This window comes from Ictidomys tridecemlineatus, chromosome 10 (genome assembly GCF_052094955.1).
Source record: "Ictidomys tridecemlineatus isolate mIctTri1 chromosome 10, mIctTri1.hap1, whole genome shotgun sequence".
NCBI classification, from domain to species: domain Eukaryota; kingdom Metazoa; phylum Chordata; class Mammalia; order Rodentia; family Sciuridae; genus Ictidomys; species Ictidomys tridecemlineatus.
This window is the reverse complement of record NC_135486.1, coordinates 122,461,530-122,482,555: the sequence shown is the minus strand read 5'-3', so window position 1 is coordinate 122,482,555 and position 21,026 is coordinate 122,461,530. Positions and strand designations below refer to the sequence as shown.

The 21,026-nt window shown below is 42.6% G+C and overlaps 1 protein-coding gene across 3 annotated transcripts in view; it reads left to right on the top strand.

Annotated features, from left to right (window-relative positions):
• Rabgef1 (RAB guanine nucleotide exchange factor 1) overlaps positions 1-21,026 on the top strand; it is a 60,568-nt gene that overhangs the window by 24,911 nt on the left and 14,631 nt on the right. For 2 of the 3 annotated variants that reach the window (XM_078023967.1, XM_078023968.1), the window contains exons 2-4: positions 92-277; positions 2,929-3,095; positions 17,251-17,420. In XM_078023967.1, coding sequence (XP_077880093.1) covers positions 99-277; positions 2,929-3,095; positions 17,251-17,420 — 516 coding nt within the window. In that variant the 5' untranslated portion in view covers positions 92-98. Of the gene's footprint in view, positions 1-73; positions 278-2,928; positions 3,096-17,250; positions 17,421-21,026 lie in introns of those variants that run through there. The other variant, XM_005328547.5, reaches the window with a different exon arrangement.

Genomic DNA, 21,026 nt, shown 5'->3' with positions numbered 1-21,026 from the left:
TCATGGACTCACCCACATTCATAAATGCTTTTAGTTATAGGATGACCGTGAATTCCTCTTTACACTTTCTCATTTGTTCCATGATTGGCAGGAAGAAGATGAGCCTCAAGTCGGAGCGCCGAGGAATTCATGTGGACCAGTCGGAACTCCTGTGCAAGAAGGGATGTGGCTATTACGGCAACCCTGCCTGGCAGGGCTTCTGCTCCAAGTGCTGGAGGGAGGAGTACCACCGAGCCCGGCAGAAGCAGATCCAGGAGGATTGGGAGCTGGCTGAACGGTAGGATGCCACCCAGGGTGGGTTAATGGGGACAGAAGTGGGTACCAAGTCCTGTCATTGTCCAGATAGCATTTCTCTCTTGTTTTGAGCTATGTCAGCAAGTCAGCATGATGGTGGGAGAAAGGGTACTTTTCCCTTTTTTTTCTCAGCTGATGTTGAACACACTTTGTGTTGGTGTTCACTTGTGACTGTTTTGTCTTGGGGGGCATGGTTCTCACCTGGACACCCTCGCACAGGGCATGCCCTGAGCATCCTTCCTTCCCTCCCTCTTCTGGTGCATCCAGTGTGGCGTGGTAACAGACTTCTCAATGTGTGCACCTGGGCCTTGCCTTGTGGGAATCAGGCTTTTCCTTAGGTGGGGTTTGTTAGTCTCAGGTAGTTGGTATTGTCTAAAAATATGGTGATGGTGAAAGATAAAAGGTGGAATAGCTGGTGAGCTGTCATTGAGCAAGCACAGCGGCCCAGGCCTGTAATCCACTGCTCAGGACCCGGGGTAGGCATCAACCTGGGCAATGTAGCCAGACCCTGTCTCCAAAAAAGGAAGAAAAAACTTTAGCTGGCTGTAGTGGTACACACCTATAATCCCAATGGTTCAGGAGGTTGAGGCAGGAGGACTGCAAGTTCGAGGCCAGGCTCATCAACTTAGTGAGGGCCTGAGCAAGTCAGTGAGACCCTATCTCAAAAAAGAACTGGGTTATGGCTCAGTGCTTAAGCACCTCTGGGTTAAATCCCTAGTACCCAAAAAGAAAAAGATAAAAAGGCTTAAAGGATGTTAATCCCATGCCAGAGCATCCTGGAAACTGTAAAACCGTCTCCACGGAAGAAGGTCCAACCAAACTGACAACCAGTCTTGTTAAGCAGCTGCGATATCGGCTTCTGGTGAACAAGAAGAATACAGCACCTCCTGCTCCCAGTGGCTGTGGTCAGAGAAAAAGCAGAGATGCACAACATTCATGGTCACTTTGGGCTTCCTGCCGAACTGGAGCTCTTGGGATCTGATCCCATTTCACAGAGAAAGTAGAGGCCACTGGGCATGAATCTCCCCAGATTTCCCCATTTCTACCTCAAAACATACTAATGTCTTTAAGTTGGCTTCTGTCTCAGAAAAAGACGAGTTCCTCTTCTGTCCTAGGACACCTTCCACCTGTGACTGCCATTTCTGTTTCTTGACTGCATGCACTTGTGACCTGGCTTGAGATTTCCTGAGCTATGTTCCCCAGACTTACACTGGCGTCAGGGTCTTCGAGAGGGCTGGAGGAGGCAGTGCTGGCCAGACCCCTCTGGAGACTGATGACAGGAGGAGGGCACTGGAAAGTGCCAGTCTCTAGGGTCCTGGTGACACTGACACCACTGTCTGGGGACCTACACTGAGAACCACTGTCCTGCAGCATAGAGGTCTTCAGATGTAGCTGACCCCTCGCCAGAGCCGTTGCTCTTCTCTTCCCTCTCTAGCTCCTCCCGACCTTCCTGGGTGGATCCTTATCCAGGCAGCTCGGAAGTCCTCCTTGACCTCTCCTGGGCTGCCCTTGCCGCCTGCAGCTGCTTGAACAGATTCTATATGCTCTAGTCCAGAAAAGTCTTTTTCGAATTTTATCTTTTGAACTCCTATTTTCCAGACCTTTATTTTCTTTCACTTAAACCTTTGTAATGTTTTTTTCTAATGTTTTTATGGGTTCCTTTTGACATATTCATAATTTTTTTTTGAGACGGGTTCTCGCCCAACATAGCCTCAAACTTGTGACCCTTTTGCCTCCTGAGTAACTGTGATTCTAGATGTGTTGCCACCACACTTGGCTTTTTTGAGGAAGAGGCCTCACTTGGGACTGAATCCAGGGGCACTTTACCACTGAGCTACAGGCCTAGCTCTCTTTATTTTTATTATGAGATAGGGTCTTGCTAAGTTGGCAGACTGGCCTCGAACTTGTGATCCTCTTGCTTCTCCTGCCTGAGCCTCCCAGGTTGCTGATATTATAGACATGCAACACCATGGCCAGCTGTAATACCCTCTTAATATATTGTCTCTGTCTCTAATTTCTCTACCTCTCAAGTTAAACTGGGGTACCTGCATTTCTTTCTGATAATAACTGATAATAACTTTTGGGTTTATAGTCTTTCACAGTTCTCTGCCACATAATGAACCCAGAAAATAGCCTTCTGAACTCACTCTGAAACAAGCCACATGGGCCTCTCGGAGTGTCCTCCATGGCCTCCTCTCATCCTTCAGAACCTGCCCCAAATGTCCCATGGTTTAGCCTCCTCAGATGCCTGCAGTGTCTTTAGTTGTCCTGTCTTGGGTTCTTGTGGCCCTTGCGGCTTCGTTCTAGTTTAGGAAGCGTCCCATTCCATGGCAGTGATGCACTTCTTCCTCTGTTTCAGTCTTGAACTCATTAGGGGAAAGGACCAGGCTTTGTTTCACGGGACCCTAATGCCGTTGCTGAATAAACATCACCCAGAGAGGATGTCCCATCTGGAGTTTATAGATGTGTATAGAACAGTTTTGTGCTGTAGCCTTCCACCGGAGACCTCAGAAGGACTGTGTGTGTGGCCCGTGTTACAAAGTGTCTGGATCCTCCTTGATTAGTTGAGTGATGACCTACAGATATGAGGAAAATTGGAGAATACAACATCCATAACCCTCTCTTGAATTTCAGACTCCAGCGGGAGGAGGAAGAGGCCTTTGCCAGCAGTCAGAGCAGCCAGGGGGCCCCGTCCCTCACGTTTTCCAAATTTGAAGAGAAGAAGACCAATGAGAAGACCCGCAAGGTTACCACAGTGAAGAAATTCTTCAGTGCTTCTTCCAGAGTTGGATCAAAAAAGGGTAATTTTCTGATGCTTTCTTTCTTCTGAATCTGAGGGAGATGCAGAGTGGATCTGTGATGCGTGTGGGCTCAGCTTTCTGTTTTTTATAAGCTATTGAGAATCCGAGCCCAGATTTGAAACTAAAGTTACATTTGAGGGTCAGACTGTATGTGAAAGTAGTCCTTTCTCTGCCCAGAGGACACAGTGTTCAGAGACTCTTCTTTATGCCGCAGGAGAACAGGGGTTGAAATGTGGAGTTCTGTTTGTAAAACCCTCTCCCTCCAGGGGACATCTCTTAGGTAGTTAACACTTTCTGTGTCTTTATTTGTTGGGTCCTTGTTTGTTTTCCTTGATATCATGCCTTGGTGTCCATAGCTTATTAGAAATGGCTGTTTTAAGGCTCCGAATTCATCTGAGAGAGGCTCTCTCCAAGAGCTTCTCTGAGGGACAGATAGCTTATATCTCAAGGAAAGACATGAGGCACAAATAGGAAAAGCTCACTTTCGGCCCTTAGGGTACATGAAAGTAACGCATGTCAGATGTTTTCTTGTGTATTGATTTATATATAGATGTCTGTATTCATCTTACTTTTTTTCCTTTTTGACACTAGGGATTAAACCCATGGGTACTTAACCATTGAGCCACATCCCTAGCCCTTTTTATTTTTTATTTAGAGACAAGATCTCACTAAGTTGCTGAGGCTGGCTTTGAACTCGAGATCCTCCTGCCTCAGCCTCCCGAGCTACTGGGATTACACGTGTGCATCACTGCCCTGGACTATCCTACTTCTTATGCTGTCTAACCAACAGGAGGATGTTACTAAAATCACATTTGTTCTGCCAGGGAGTAGACTAATTGAAGTGGCCTAGTGTGAAACAGGAGAGTCTGTTGCTAGGGCCCAATCTTGAACTCTGGATGTGAGTGATCGAGGTCCCAGTACATTTGAAATGGTGAGAGACCAGGAATCAGCACTGAGGCTTGCAGAGGAGTTGTTCTCTTAGCACTCCCTCTTGGTTCCCCAGTGCCACCCCGAGTACTTGGTCTTCCTAAAGGTAGGGTGATGAAAGAATAGCACCCCTAGGGCCTTTGCTGGCCTTCCAGATGTGAGGGATGTTGCTGCTTTCTTTATCAAAGGGAAAGGTGGCCTTGAAGCCAGAAATGCAGATCTTGCTGAGGCTGAGGCAGGTGGACGCAAGTTCAAGGTCTCTGCAACAGCAGGTCCTGTCTCAAACAGCAATAAATACCCACAAAGAAATGTGCACCTTTAATCTTTTTGTTCACATGATTAACATGGAGTTGTTTCCTGGTTGGCTGCCAGTTGTAGCAATTTTCTCTCTAGTTGGTAAGAAGGGAAATAATCAGTACCTGCTACAGGTTAGTAAGAGTGCATCTGGCTCATGGCTTATTTATTTATTTGCAGAAGGTGTAGTCGGGTGGTTAAAAGCGTGGGCTTCGGAGTCACTCTTGGTGTTCATCTGGCTTTACCAAGTTCTAGCTGTGTGACCTTAGGCAGACTAATCTCTCTGAGCCCTAATTGTGCTGAAGGACAAATAATACTTATCAGAGCATGTGATGAGGATTAAGTGAGTCGATGTGTGAGAGCTTAGCACAGAGCCTGACACTAAGTCTCCAATATGTGTTAGCTATTTTAAAATGCAGGTTGTTTTTCTTTTGGAATAATCTGGTGTTAAGAAGTTCAAGGGCATCAACCAAAGCCATTCCCTCCTTTTTAACTTAAATTCTGTTTCCTGCTGTGGGAAAGTCTCGTTAACTTTATAAATTTATGACATATAGTGAAATGGCATGTATTAATTACAACAGACAAAATAGTGAAAAAAAGTCATAAAATCATTTGCTCAAACTGCCTCTTTTTACAAATGGCATTATGAAAGTCCCTGAAGACTAATTTAACAAGGTTGTATAATGAATTGGTATATCAAAACTTAGATATCCTAACTCCTGGTTCAAGTTTTTCCCATCATATCCCTTTACCTCAAACATGTATGTATCTTAGAAACCCAGTCTGTTCATTCACACATATACAAACAAAAAAATTTTAAACATACACATACGTGTATATACATTAAATGAGATTCCTTTTACTTTAGTACATAATAGTCAAACATTTTTCCTGATTCTCTGCCGCATTCTGGCTGGGCACAATTCAGGAGCCACTTGTCAAAAGAAACGAACTTTATTTTTAGAACACACACACTACACCACACAGCTCCTCAGGAAAAACCCTTAGAGCCCAACTGCCACCACCAGCTTCCCACAAGCCTCTCAACCTCCCCCACTCCTCCTGCTCTTGAGGCCAATTGGCTGGGTCGCATGGGCGGAGCCAAAAAAGTCCCCCATTGAGCAGCTCCGTTGTCTGAAAGGGTGGGGAAACAGCCCAATGAGCATCATCACAGAGGAGCCAATCAGTTGGCAGCTAGAACTTTGCTGGGGCCGCTGTGAGCCAATCATCAGCTGGCAGCTGGAAGTTTGCTGGGTCCCCTTTGGCTGTGGCTCTCAACAATTCTCCTTGGAGGTTTTTTAAAAAAAAAATCATGCCCTAAAAGCCTATGAACAAAGGGCACAGTGATGTATGCCTGTAATCCCAGCACCTTTGGAGGCTGAGGTGGGAGCATTGCAAGTTCAAATTCAGCCTTAGTCATTTAGAGAGGCCCTGAGCATCTTAGCAAGACCCTGTCTCAGAATAAAATATATAAAGATGTGGCTCAGTCATTAAGCTTCTGGGTTCTCTCCTCAATGCCAATATATACATACACACTCTTTAAATATTTATTTATTTATTTTTAGTTCTAGTTGGATACAATATCTTTATTTTTATGTGGTTCTGAGGATCAAACCCATGGCCTCATACATGCTAGGTGAGTGCTCTACCACTGAGCCACAATCCCAGCCCTTTTTTTTTTTTTTAATTAAAAAAGGAAAACCTCTAATACGATGAATTGTTCTATGGAAAGAAGATTCGTGATTCAACACAGAGCTTGTACTTCTGAGAGAAATGATTCCAGGAAGCTTGTATGCGAATAGCTTTAGTCTCTTTCTTCCAAGAACGTTTTCTGTCTTTGTTTATAAAGGGGAGGGTTTCTGCAGCGATGAATGTATTCATCAGCAGGAGTGCTCCTGTCTTGTTACCTGGCGGGTGGTAATGGCAGTTCTGGCCATTGGCACACATCTGCTAAAGGGAATCCTGTCCATTTTGCCTGTCTTCCTTCCTTCCTCCGTTCCTCCCCACCATCCATTTCTTTCACCAGTGATTGAACCAGAGACGTTTAAGCACTAAGCCACACATCCAGCCCTTTTTATTTATTATTTTTATTTTTTGGTGGTTCTGGGGATTGAACCCAGAGCCTTGTGCATGTGAGGCAAGCACTGTACCAACTGAGCTCTATCCCTAGCCCTGCCTTTTTATTTTTGGTAGAGTTGCTTAGGGCCTCACTAAGTTGCTGAGGTTTGCTTTGAACTTGTGATCCTCCTGCCTCAGCCTCCTGAGTTGCTAGGATTGCAGACATGGACCACCATGCCTGATCCATGTTCCTTCTTTAATATGCTTGGTCTTGTCTTATTTCATTATCATGAAGGTAATCTGTAACCCTAGTGGCAGTGTTAACAGACTTCTTGACTATCAGGGAGTGATGGCTGGGAATCCTCTGGGCTAGCTCTTTACCTGTCAGTTTATGTCCATGCCTTTCTAGCCTCTCTAGGAAAGCACTGCTACTCACAGGCTGGGAGTTTCTTTTTTCTTTTCTTTTTGTATGTTAGATTTATAATTTTAGATTTTTAGCTCATCAATTTTTCTGCTTTGTTTTTGTATGTAGAATTTTCTGATGGTAAATTCTTTGTTAGTAAAAAGAACACTGCTAGGCATGGTGGTGCACATCTGTAATCCCAGCCAAGACAGGAGAATTACAAGCTGGAGGTTAGCCTGCAATTTAGTGAGACCCTGTCTCCTACAAGGGTTGGGGGCTGCTGGGGATGTGACTCAGTAGTAGCACACCTCTGGGTTTAGCCTTAGCAAGAAGAAAAACATAGGATGCTCTTGGGTCCTTGTTTCACAGATTACGCGAGTTTGATAGGTGAGTTTCCTGTTTTAGCCTGATGGGTTGTCTGTCCGTGTGTGTGGGGAGGGCTAGCCTAAGCCAAGTGCAACTTCAGCTTACTGAGTCAGGACTAGAAATCAACTTTCCTGCCCTCAGAGTTTGGTTGTAGACAGAGCACAAATACCCATCTGAGGGGTTTGAAGAGTATTTTATTATCTTGTCAGAGTTGAGCCTCCTTCAGAGAAAGTGGCCCTCAAGGGTCAGTCTACTCGTGGCTGGTCAATCCCCAGTATCTGGTGTGTGAACTAAGCTTGTGCAGGAGTCAGATAGGCTGCCATGTCAGGGTGCTTGCTTAGAAATTTCAGATTCCCTTTTTTTTTTTTTTTTTTTGAGCTCACATGAATGTAGTCCCTGAGCAGAATCCAGAAGGCCTGATCTAAAGACAATGCTGTAGGAGGAATATCTTTTCTTTTTTAAAAAATTGAAATATCAGTCTATCCACTGAGACCTTAGATTCTAAATGCTGTTTTCCAGTAGGGTGTGCCAGGGCTTTTTGGAGAAATGACTCACCTGGAGCTGGATCCGGGAAGAACTTTGGGAACCCGTCAAAAGTTACCTTGAAAGCATGCTTACTGCCCACTGACCAGACCTGGTATAGTTTGAGCGTCAAAATAATTCAGGACAAGAAACAGAGCAAAATTCAGTGAATAAGTTAATAACCTGCAAGTCTGTTCCACAAATAAAGTAGAAAAGTAGCTGCACAGGAAAGTCATCGGAAGCGCGGTCTGGGCGAATGTCCTCAGAGGTGCTGTCCAAGGGTGCGGAGGTTTGCTGAAGAAGAGTTTTGGAGCATGGTCTCAGATGAACTCCTCACCAGGTGTTCATTAATTCCAAATACAGAAGCAGTGACTGTGAAACTGGGGAGGATGGGCCTCATGTTCCTCCAGGTAGACACTCAAGACCAGCACAACCCTTACAAAATACACAAGCTGAAAATCTGTAACCTGATCACAGCTGTGGAGAAGCAGCAGAGAGACCCACGTCGAGGGCATTTGATGAAATAACTGGCCTGTCCTCTTAAAGAATGTCACATTATAAAAAAACTGAAAAGAAGGGGCTGGAGTTGTGGCTCAGTGGTAAAGCGCTTGCCTTGCCCTTGTGAGGTACTGGGTTCAATCCTCAGCACTGCATAAAAATAAATAAATAAAAGTATTGTGTCCATCTTAAAAAAAAAATGATAAGAAAGTTGGGGAACATTTCCAAGGAACATCTTCAGGCGTAAGCACCAAGTGCAACCTGTGTCTTTGAATTGGATCCTATGTCAGAGAGAAAAAAGCCCAAGACTTGTTTTCAGAACAGTCAACAAACCTGGAGCATGGATTTTAAATGAATGTGACTTTTCCCTGAATTTGATAATTATGCTGTAGTTATGTAGTTAATATATTTTTTTTTTTTAGAGAAAGGGGGGAGAGTGAGAGAGAGAGAGAATTTTTTTAATATTTATTTTTTAGTTTTCGGCAGACACAACATCCTTGTTTGTATATGGTGCTGAGGATCGAACCTGGGCTGCACACACTCCAGGCGAGCGCGCTACCGCTTGAGCCACATCCCCAGCCCCTGTAGTTAATATTCTTAACTACAGTATAGTTATGACAGTAGTAAGTATACTGTAGTGAAGAATATTCTTGTTAGGAAATATGCTCCTAAGAGATAGAGATCATGTTTTATGGAAATCTAGTCTGAAAGGGTTTGGAAAAAATAGTGCACATAGGCATTGAGATTACTTCAGAATGAAACTTAAAAGGAACAGAGCTGTGACCTTCCTACAGGGAGGGAGGGAGTCACAGTGCCCTCTCAGGGTGGCTGCTCTCAGGACTAGGGCCTTCAGGCTGATGAAACCCAGGCAGCTCGTGAGTCCCATTGCTGAATTTGGAACCAGTTTAATTCTTGATTGTTTTCAGTTCTGTCTTCAGTAACTCTGCTTGGTTGCATTTTCCTTTTTTGTTCTGAGTGTTTTTTTTTTTTTAAGAGAGAGTGAGAGAGGAGAGAAAGAGAGAGAGAATTTTTAATATTTATTTTTTTAGTTCTCGGCGGACACAAGATCTTTGTTGGTATGTGGTGCTGAGGATCGAACCCGGGCTGCACGCATGCCAGGCGAGTGCGCTACCACTTGAGCCACATCCCCAGCCCCTGAGTGTTGTTTATCTTGTAAAACCACCTTTTATAACATATGAAATAAAATGTCCACTTCTTCCTTGGTACCCAGGGGCTGGATTCCACACCCTCTTGGGTGTACCCCAACCTGCCGGTGTTCAAGGACCTTAGATAGAATGGCATGGTGTTTGCATGTAACCTAGGAATATCCTCCTGTATATGTACATCATCTCTAGCTTATTTATAAAACCTAACAGAATGTAAGTGACTTGAAAATGGTCGTTACTGTATTGTTAAGGAATAACTACAAAAGAAAGAAGTCAGTGGGCATCTACTTCAGTCATCACCGCCCCCAACTGCTTTCTCTCTGAGGATTAAGGACCTGTGCCTATGGAGGGACAGTTGTATTTGGAACATAAATCTTCATTGCCTAGGTAGGACTAAGAGGTTTTTTGTTGTTGTTTTGTTTCTTTCTGACACCAAATATGTGGTGTCTTTAATTCTCTGACATCAGTTGGTATCCGACAGTTTGATCCTGTTCTTTGAACTAACTACCCAGAATTAGCATGGACTCCACAGATTAAGGGGTCAGTCTCACAAGACTGCCCCACTTTAGCATCAGTACCCACCTGGTGTGGGTTGTACCTGTATTTCTCACCTAACAGATAGGAGGCAGAGAGTGGTCCCTACAGCCTTCTTCCTCAGATTTAATCGTTTGTTATAATGACTCACGAATCTTGGGAAAACACTTCTGTTTGCCAGTTTAGTATAAAGGATACAACTCAGAAACCACCAAAGGAAGATTTGTATAGGGCAAGGTCATGGCAGGGTCTCTATTCCAGGAGTACCATTTTCCTTGCACATTGGTGTGTTCACCAGCCTGGAATCTGCCTGAATTTTGTCATTTAAGGCACCTTTTCTTTTTTGAGATACTGGGGATTGAACCCAGGGCTTTGCACATGCTAGGCACTCTGTCCCCAAACCTTATAAAAAAATTTTTTTTAAGACCTGGTCTTGCTCGACTGGCCTTGAACTTGTGATCCTCCTGGCTCAGCTTCCTGAGTTTTGGGAATACAGGTGTGTCACTACATCTTGCCTTGTTTATAAGGGTTTTTATAGACGTAGCTCGATTGGCTTGTTAATTGGCCGTTGGTGATTTAAAGTCTCTAGCCCCAAGGATTGGGAGGGATGTTACACTTGTACACCTTTAAGGGGACTGCAAATTAGCACAACTACTTTGGAAAGCCACTCGGGAGGTTCCTCAAAAAGCCAGGGGAGTGGATGGGGCTGGGGATATGGCTCAAGTAGTAGCATGCTCGCCTGGCATGTATGAGGCACTGGGTTTGAACCTCAGCACCACATAAAAATAAAATAAAGATACTGTGTCCACCTAAAGCTAAAAAAATAAATATTTTTTTAAAAAAGCCAGGAGTGGATCCACCATATGACTCAGCTGTTCCACCATTAAATCAGCATGCCCTATCGGTACAGTCACATCAGTATTTAGAGTAGCACAGTTCACAGTAGCCAAGCTATGGAACCAGCTCGATGTCCATTAACAGATGAATAGATAAAGAAAATGTATATATACCCAATGGAGTTTTACTCAGCCTAAAGTAAATGAAATCATGGCATTAGCTGGTAAATGGATGGAACTAGAGAACGTTGGCCTAAGTGAAACAAGTGATTCCCGAAGCCAAGGGCCACATGTTTTCTCTCAGATGTGGAAGCTGGAGAGAGAAAAGGGGATCTCCTGAAACAGAAGGGAGGACAGTAGAATAGAAGCAAGGGACCAGTGGCAGGGAGGAGGGAAGGAAAGGGGAAGAACTAGGGGTTGAAATTGACAGATTATGCTGTGTGCATGTATGAATACGTCACAGTGCATTCTGATTTTATATGTAACTACAGTGCACTAATTTTACAAAATCAATGGAAGCCCAATAAAGGACAGGGAGGAGTGGGGAGAGGGAGGATGGGAGGGAGAGGGTAAGTAGTAGGGGTTGAAATAGAGCAGAGTATGTTTTATGCATTTATGAATATGTTAGAATGAACCCCACTGTTATGTGAATGACCGATAAGGCACTAATAAAAAAGTGAGATCTCTAGCCCTTTTCCCCTCATCCTGAAGCTGTTTAGGGGCCCACAAGAGTCCTTTCATTAGCATGAATTCATATGACTGAAAGGTGCTCACTGTGACTAATAAATGATAGTCCTGTCACTCATAAACTATGTTATACTACAGACCTTTTTGTCCATGTCATATAACAATAGTCAGAGGAACTATAATATTCTCCTGAGTTGTCCTCTTTCTGTACAAGATCCTAGAAATGTGTGGAGTTTAAAGCACATTTTTATTTATTATTTAACCAGGAATCAAGCCCAGAGGCACTTTACCACTGAACCACATCCCTAGCCCTCTTTTTATTTTTCATCTTGAGACAGTGTTTTGCTAAATTGTTTAGGGCCTCACTAAATTGCTGAGTCTGGCCTCAAACCTGTGATTCTCCTGAGCTGCTGGGATTACAGGAATGTACCATCATGCCCAGCCTAAGTACATTTTTTTTTTTAAGATTTTAGTTGTTAATGGATATAATTTCTGTGTGGTGCTGAGGATCGAACTCAGGCCTCACACATGTTAGGCAAGCACTCTACCACTGAGCCACAACCCCAGTCCCTAAGTCCATTTTTAAGAGAGATAAAATATGGGGCTGGGGATTTAGCTCAGGTGGTAGAGTGCTTGCCTCACATGCACAAGGCCCTGGGTTCGATCCCCAGCACCACAAAACAACAACAAAACCATATAAGATATCTTTTCACTAGACTAGAAGTGCTGTTGACCATCTTGACTACTGGTTATGCTCTTTTTTTTTTTTTTTTTTTGAGAGAGTGAGAGAGGAGAGAGAGAGAGAATTTTTTTTTATATTTATTTTTTAGTTCTCGGCGGACACAACATCTTTGTTGGTATGTGGTGCTGAGGATCGAACCCGGGCCGCACGCATACCAGGCGAGCGCGCTACCGCTTGAGCCACATCCCCAGCCCGGTTATGCTCTTTTTTAACAGTGACATTCCAGGCTGTCTACATTCTTTCAAAACTAATCTTGAAATAAACTTTAAGTGAGGGTTTTGCTTTTACAGGGTTACTCTGTATAGAAAAGATTTAGGTACTCAGTTGATACTCTTTGCTTGGTTTTATTTTTATTTTGTTTTTGAGACAGCATTTCTCTTCTTGCCCAGGCTAGCCCCAAGCTCCTGGGCTCAATAATCCTCCTGCCTCAGCCTCCTGAGTAGACTAGAGGCTAGAGGTGCCCATTGCCACACCTGGTGTGTTGGTTGACTTAAGTAGGAATAAACACACATTGTAGTAATTAGTGAGTAATGAGTGAGTTGCCAGCATGGTGGCCATACCTGTGATTCTAGTGGCTTGGGAGGCTGGAGGCATGAGGATTACAAGTTCAAAACCAGCCTTAGCAATTTAGCCAAATCCTGTCTCAAAAATAACAAGGGCTGGGATGTAACTCAGTGAATAGTGTTCCTGGGTTCAATCCCTAGTACCAAAACAAAAAACAAAAAACCAAGAAATTTTATGTGATGTGGCCATGTAGAACTCAGGCTTGGGGATAGAGCAAGTCTGGATTCAAACCCCCGCTCTTCCCCCACTGACTCACTCACTTCTTTGGGCACTTGGGTACGTAGGAGATCTAATCTCTCTGGCCTCAGTGCATTGGGGTGTAATGAAGGAAGTGAAGACAGCGCCTGTCTAACCCCGAGGATAGTAGTTGGGAGTAGGGATCCTGAGAGGGCTTCTCTCTGGGCTGGGTGGTGGCTGGGCGGTAGTTCTCACTGTGACTCACCGGCTGGCTGTCCTGCTGGGAAGGCTTTAAAACTGGTGTTTACAGTGGGGCCTGGAGTGCTTCCTAAGCCTGGTCAACTGGGTGTACTTGAAATGCAAGCTTCCTTTCTTCATTCACAGCACGCGATGGTTTTAAGATGAGGGGCCAGTGTTGCCACTTGGGCCCTGGCCAGAGCTGAAAGCTGTGACGTGGGCGAAGTTGTTCTTACCTTCTTCCCTTCTTTGATCTCACACACCAAATACCCTTGGTTGTTCAAAACTACCTCACCTGTTCCCTGCCGTGACCTGTGCCTCTAACCAGATTTCTCTTCTGTTAGAATGATTGATTTTTAGGATGGAGAAACAGCCACATGTCAATTTTAGTAATTTATAAAGAGTTAACCGAATTAATCTTTATTTACTTTTTTTTTTTTTTTTTTTTTGGTGCCAGTGATCACCAGGACCTTACTCTACCGTGAACTCCTGCATTTACATTTTAAAAGAGGTGTTTTTTTTGTTTGTATGTTTTGTTTTTTAACAAACAAATGCCTTTTTTTGGGAAGGCATTTCCCAGAGGGGAGTATGCACAAGTAAGACAGTGAAGCAGGTGGTTGGGTCTCTGCACCTTGCCTGGCTTTGGAGTTAGTGCAGAGCTGAGTTCTGCTCCAGCCCCTGCCATGTAAGCAGCAGCAGCAACAGCAGCATGGTTCAGTCCCTGCACACTAGGAGCCTCAGCTGCTCACTTGTGGACACCACTGGGAACCCCCAATGGACGAGAAGTGCTGGTGCTCAGCACACAGTAGCCTTCACCCTGGGTAAGCCATTGTCAGGGCAGGTAGAGGGCTCTGTGGCTGGCACTGTAGTCAGATGCAAATGCTCGGTTCCCCATGGTTTTCTTGCTCTTATTCCTGCTCCATCGCTTAGGCAGCATGTTGGGATCTCCAGTCTTAATTTGGATTTGCTTGCCTCCCCTTCACTTTGCCAGGTTTTGCTTTGGATTTTGAAGCTATGTTATTCAGTGCATACATACATTTAGGGTAGCTGCATGGTGAAGAATTAACCCCTTTCTCACCACGAAATGCCTCTTTATTCTTAGTGTTGTGGTCCAGGTTCTGAGATTGATTTTTGTCTGATATTGATAAAGTCACTTAAGCTGGTTTGATCATTTGGATGTTTTGTCTTTTTTCCCTTCTTCAATTTCAAACATATGAGTATCTTTAAAGTGACAGCATACAGTGGAATTTTATTTTTCTTTTGTTTTTTTTCTATATGAGGGATTGAGCCAAGGGGCACTTAACCACTGAGCCATACCCTCAGTTCTTTCTATGTTGTAATTTTGAGACAGCCAAAGTTTAAGCTTAAGAATGTTTTACAGTAAGATCTTATAATAATTTTAATTAGCATATTTGTTACCCTGAGTGAAATTGCACATCTTGCCTGTGTTAAGATCCACCTAGCTGGGCATAGTGGCTCACACTTTCAAGCCTAGCTGTTCAGGAGGCTAAGGCAAGAGGATTGCAAGGTCAAGGCCAGCCTGGGCAATTTAGTGAGACCTGTCTCAAAAAAAAAAAAAAAAAATCCATCTGTGATTCCTTTCTGTGCACAACTGTCTTGGAATTCTTTCTCTTGTTAGACTACTGGATTTATTTATCTTTGTCTCTTTCTAGAAGTCGTTCAGGAAAGTAGCCTTTAGTTTGTAATGTTGCTTGCAAATATTTTTTTCAGTTTTCTCTAACTTTTGACTTACAGTGTTCTTTGCCATACATACACTGGGTTTTTGGTGGAGGGCAGGGGCTGGGGATTGAATTTGGGGGCGCTAAACCACTGAGCCACATCCCCAGCCTTTTTTGTATTTTATTTTAGAGACTGGATCTGCCTGAGTTTCTTAGGGCCTTGCTAAGTTGCTGAGGCTGGCATTAACTCATGATCCTCCTTCTTCAGCCTCCTAAGCCACTGGGATTACAGGCATGTGCCACCATGCTGGGTTTTGTGTGCTTCTTTTCTTACTGGGGATCGAACCCAGGGGTGTTCTATCATGGAGCTACATCCCCAGCACCTCCATCCCCTTTATTTTTTAAGCTTGGGACACAGTTTCTCAAGTTGCCCTGGCTGGCCTCAAATTTGCAATTGTACTGCTTCCTGTATAGCTAGGATTATAGGGTGCACCACCATATCCATCTCTTTTTTCCTGAATAATGTAATTGAATTCTTTTCTTTTCTTTTTTTTTTAGAGAGAGAGAGAGAGAGAGAGAGAGAGAGAGAATTTTTAATATTTATTATTTTTTAGTTCTCGGCGGACACAACATCTTTGTTGGTATGTGGTGCTGAGGATCGAACCTGGGCCGCACGCATGCCAGGCGAGCACGCTACCGCTTGAGCCACATCCCCAGCCCTTGAATTCTTTTCTTTTAGAATTTCTGAATTTTGAGTCATATGAAACACTTGATAATCTAAATATAGACAAATACTTGACTTGGAGAAAGAACTAACTATAAAATACAGTGCTGTTGTGCTACCTACTCATAATTCAGTGGGTGGGGGGAATACTTTTGCTTTAGTTTCAACATCACTGAAGTCAGTAAATACTACTTAGCTTAATAACCAATGATGTAATAGTAAGTGGTGAACTCTTCAGTTTGCCATAGTTAGTAGTATATTTTTTTGGATAATTGTCTTGTCTCGTCAGAATAAAACAGTCACCCTAATAGGAATTGTGCTTTCATTCTCTTAAAATTTTATTACAACCACATCATTAAAATGTACCAAGAGGGGCTGGGGATGTGGCTCAAGCAGTAGCGCGCTCGCCTGGCATGCGTGCGGCCCGGGTTCGATCCTCAGCACCACATACCAACAAAGATGTTGTGTCTGCCGAAAACTAATAAATAAATAAATATTTAAAAAAAAAATGTACCAAGAGTTTAAGTACTAAAGTTCAAAAAACAAGGTGAGAAGTTACTCTAAGAATATTTGTATGTAAGAGGCTGGTTTACCTTTCTTTTGTTTTTTTGGTATTGGGGATTGAATCCAGGGGCATTTTACCACTGAGCCACATCCCCAGTCCTTTTTTATTTTGGCACAGGTCTCACTATGTTGCTTAGGGCCTTGCTAAGTTGCTGAGGCTGGCCTTGCACTTGTGATCCTCCGGCCTCTACCTCCCAAGCTGCTGGGAATACAGGCGTGCACCACCACACCTGGCTTACTGACCTTTGTTTTTGTGTATGAATGGAGATTGTGGGAGTATGAGAGACTTGCATTCCTTGCAGATTTTGACTTGAAAGTGCTGCTCAAGCTTAGGCAGTTCAGGTGAGCTAGACCAGGTGTAGCTCACACCTTCTAAAAGCACTTGCTTTCTGTTCTGTGGAGTCCCATTCTCCTTTAAGTGTAGTGTGCACCCGGTTATCTGACAGTGTGCTCGATTTCCTCACCTCTTTGATGTGTGCTCCGTCGTGTTCTTCATGCTGCTTTGAGTGCCTTGTTTCACTTTGATCAATGAGACTTGAAAACTGAATGGTAGGTAAAATAGTTTTGTTTCCACATAAAGAAGTCAGCCTTTGCCTTTTTCCAAGTACAGTGGGATTTGAAAAGCTGTTTTCCATGTCATCTAATATTTCTGTGCTTCTACTACTGGTTACTTTCCTTGTTGACTAGGCAGTCTTTTTTTTTTTTTTTAATTTTAATATTTATTTAGTTAGTTTTCGGCGGACACAACATCTTTGTTTGTATGTGGTGCTGAGGATCGAACCCGGGCTGCACATATGCCACGCAAGCACGCTACTGCTTGAGCCACATCCCCAGCCCAGACTAGGCAGTCTTTGAGAAAGCCGTTTAAGATAGTGGTACATTTTCAGTGTTGATGGATAAATACATACATCAGTTCATGCTGTATTTTGGTCAAGAAAATCCTATAGAGCAATTTTTTAGTATCTTTTAGATCATGTCACTTTGTTTACTTTTACTTCCTGTTCATAAAATAGTTTTCTGCTTACTTTCAGGAAAGTTGTCAAATGTTTAAACATAAAATGATTTAAATTTTAGTTTAACTTTGATTAAACATAATCTAAGTAATCTTAAAGTTAGATACTTAATGATTCCATGCATAGATCTTCTGTGTGATGAAATTTGCTATTTATTTTCCTAGCAGAAATTCAGGAAGCAAAAGCTCCCAGTCCTTCCATAAACCGGCAGACCAGCATTGAAACAGACCGAGTGTCTAAGGAGTTCATCGAGTTTCTCAAGACCTTCCACAAGACTGGACAAGAGATCTATAAACAGACCAAGATGTTCTTGGAAGGAATGCATTACAAAAGGGTAGGTTGAGAATACTCACTGCTGTCAGAGGCTTAGTTTCAGGAAAAGTCATTGAGATAATATTAGAGTATAATCTTGTGATTTTACCCTGAGAAAATCAAGACCAATTGTTGACTAAAAAAAATCCTCAAAACCAAGTTAAAACCTGGCTCTGGGCAAGTACTTTTCCACTGCAGCTCAATGAAGTTTAGATCATCTTTGTAGGGAAATTCTGACTTTGAAGCCACTTGAATTATATGCTTGAGTAATAGCCCTGGTAGCTTGTTACCTCGTAGGGAGGATAAACTGCAAGCAGCCAGATACCTTCACTCTCTCTAATAATGACTAGACTGGTAGGTCTAGGCAGTGACATTGTTTTTTGTCTTCTATTTTTGTGTTTTAGTTTTTCTCCTCTTGTTCAGGTAGGGAAAGATAGAATTTAAACACTGAAGGGGACTTCAGCACTGTCTAGTCTCAGTCCCTGTGTTTCATAGATGAGGGAGCTGAGAGCCGTAGAGGAGGGAGGGACCTGTTCAAAACTACAGAGCTAAGTTTTTACCAGAGTAGGAACTGGAGCTGTGACTTCCACACCTGTCTCTTGAACCCCTGATTTCTAAACCATAATTTCAATTGCAGAATTCATAAGACTACCCATGAAGGAATTCATTTTGTAAACAGGGGTTAATTCTACTTTAACATTCTTTAACCTTGTCAAAATTAACTCTATCTCTTCTGTGACATGAAGAGGTCTTAAGAGAAAGGAAAAAGGGAATTTTAAAAACAGCAGAATGTTGAACTGCTTCACGGTTTTCAAACATCACTAGACCAATAAGCAAGGAAAAGGGAATTTTAAAAACAGCAGAATGTTGAATTGCTTCACGGTTTTCAAACACCACTAGACCAATAAGCAGTAGACTTCTATTTTAAAAAAAAAAAAAAAATTTTTTTTTTTTTCCTCCCAGCTGGGGATTGAACTCAGGCCTCATGCATGCCAGGCTTTAACACTGAGCCACATCCTCAGCCATTATTATTTATTTTGAGACAGGGTCTTACTAAGTTTCCCAGAGTGGCTTTGAACTTTCTGAATTTGTGATCCTTCTGCCTCAGTCTCCCTAATAACTGGGATTACAGGTGTATCCAGCTTGTCAAAATATTTTTTAAATGTCAAATTCAGTTTCTAAAGGAAAAAGCTTTCTTTCTTGCTCTTTAGGAATATAATGACATTGTAAGTAAGCAGCCCTCTTTTCCTTTTTAGGTATTTTGAGCAAATAATTACATTTGGAGTTCAGGCATGGAGGCAAGCCATTGTTTTGTTTGTTTGTTTGTTTTTATGTTAGAAGCAATGATAGGCTTCTTTAATGAAGAACTCAGAGTTCATTTGACATACAGCTCTCCTTTTCTAGCAGAATTAAAAACTGAAATTTTATACTTTATTCTTTAGCCCATGGTCTATGACACATACAGCATACATACTGTTTCATACTATATTTAAGAAAGCTACTCAATTGGGTTTGTTTTACTTTTGCTCAGAAGTGTGCTTTTGTGACTTTTTATTCAGTGTACTAAAATCAACAGGTGTAGGTACCACCATGCATAGCTCTTTTCAGGGCATTATTAATTGGTATCAGAGACCTGGGTATGATCTCAGTTTCCTCCTGTTTTAAGAGCTGCTATGCAGCCCAGTCTTCATTTCTGCACTGTGTCTCATGGTTATGTGGGCAAAGCCTATGCAGGCATCTTAGGAATCTTCGGCATGTGACACAAGGCCTGGCATAGGTAGTGAGCAGATGTGGTGGTGGTGGTGGTGTTTGGTACTGGGGATCAAACCTGGGGCATTTCACCATTGAGCCACACCTGCAGCCCCCCGACCCCCCGCTTTTTTTTTTTTTTTGAGACAGGGTTTCCCTAAGTTGCTTAGGACCTCACTAAGTTGCTGAGGCTGGGTTCAAAGTTGTGATCTTCTTGCCCCAGCCACCTGAGACACTGGAATCACAAGTGAGCGCCCATACCCAGCAGAACAGGTTTTTTTTTTTTTTTTTTTTTTTGGAGCACTGAGGATTAAACTCTCGGGTACTCAACCACTGAGCTGAGCCGCATCCCCAGCCCTATTTTGTATTAACTTACTGAGTTATTTAGTTGAGGCTAGCTTTGAACTCCTGATCCTCCTCCCTCACTCTCCCGAGCCAGGAGCCACTGGGATTACAGGTGTGAGCCACTGTGCCTAGCCGTTTATTTATTTGTTTGTTTATTTAAATAGATGCCGAGGATCAAACCCAGTACCTCACATGTGCCAAGCAAGTGCTTTACCACTGAGCCACAAACCCAGCCCAAAGTATTTTCTTGATTAAAAAAAAGTTTATTATAACCTCTACAGATGACATATATGAGTTTATTTATAGCCAGGTACTACCTAGCTTCTAAAAATGATTAACCTAACTCTTCTCTGGGAATGTGAGATGAACAACATACCTGAACAGTTCTGGCCAGTAATTGAACTTGAATAAAACAGAACAAAAACAATTTGTACTCTCTCATTTGTCTGGATGTAGAAATACTTAAAATAATGAACCTGGTGTGACTGCCTTTTTCAGCAGATGAGGACTGCATTCATGGTATACTTGAAATGAGTATGCTTAATTTTTAAATTTTATTTAAAAGGATTAGACCTCTGGTGTGCTTATTTTCCTGAAAAATCATTGAAGACAGCAGAAATAAGCAATTAAAAAATATGAGGCTGAGGATATACAGATATATAGAGTGACTACCTAGTTGTGTAAGCGGTGGGTTTAATCCCTAGCTCTAGGGGAGGAAAAAAAATTAAAACCTAAATAGAGTAACAGCAGTACGAAAGAGATTTAATGAAGGCAGGAGATGGTAGAGTGGTAGAGCACTTACCTAGCATGCATGAGGCCATGGGTTCAATCCCCAGCACCATAAAGGAAAGAAAAGAAAAAAGTTAACTCGAACAATAGGAGATCTAAATTCTAATAATGGGAGTCTCACATGAAATACATAGAAAACTTGATTAAGGAAATAGTTGCATGTTTTCAAAACTGAAGGTGAAAAAAAAGTTAAACAGTACCTTTCATTATTAATATTGAAGGAGATATGCCCATTTCTGTTTTAAACTATAAAGAAAAATGTTTTTACGAAAAATAATTGATTTTGTACTTAGTCATTATAGAAAGGTAATTCCAGGTAATAATTAGCAAATACTTGAGGAAAAGGGTTTATTTTTATATTGCTGGACTATTGTTTGTGGAAAAACCTTTTGGAATTTTGTAGAGGTTAAAAGAATTTATGAGCCCAAACCTGTCCCGTAGGTCTTGTGACAAGTACTGTGAAGGTGCAATCACCTTACTTGCAGCCTGACTACTGAGCCAGCCATGGTTTCATGGATTCTGGCGAAGACATGAGTCTCCTGGGTCAGAGATAAAAGGCCAGTTTATTACTGATAGCAATAGCCAAATTATCAGCATTTGCACTAATTCCTTCAGTATTGAGTTCTACAGGCAATGCAAAGATGACAGATAATGCTGGTAGTCACAGTTGCGTCAGAGAAGAGAAACCTTGAACTTAGATCCTAAATCTTTCACATGGACAGTGAGTCAGCCGGATCTTTGCTCT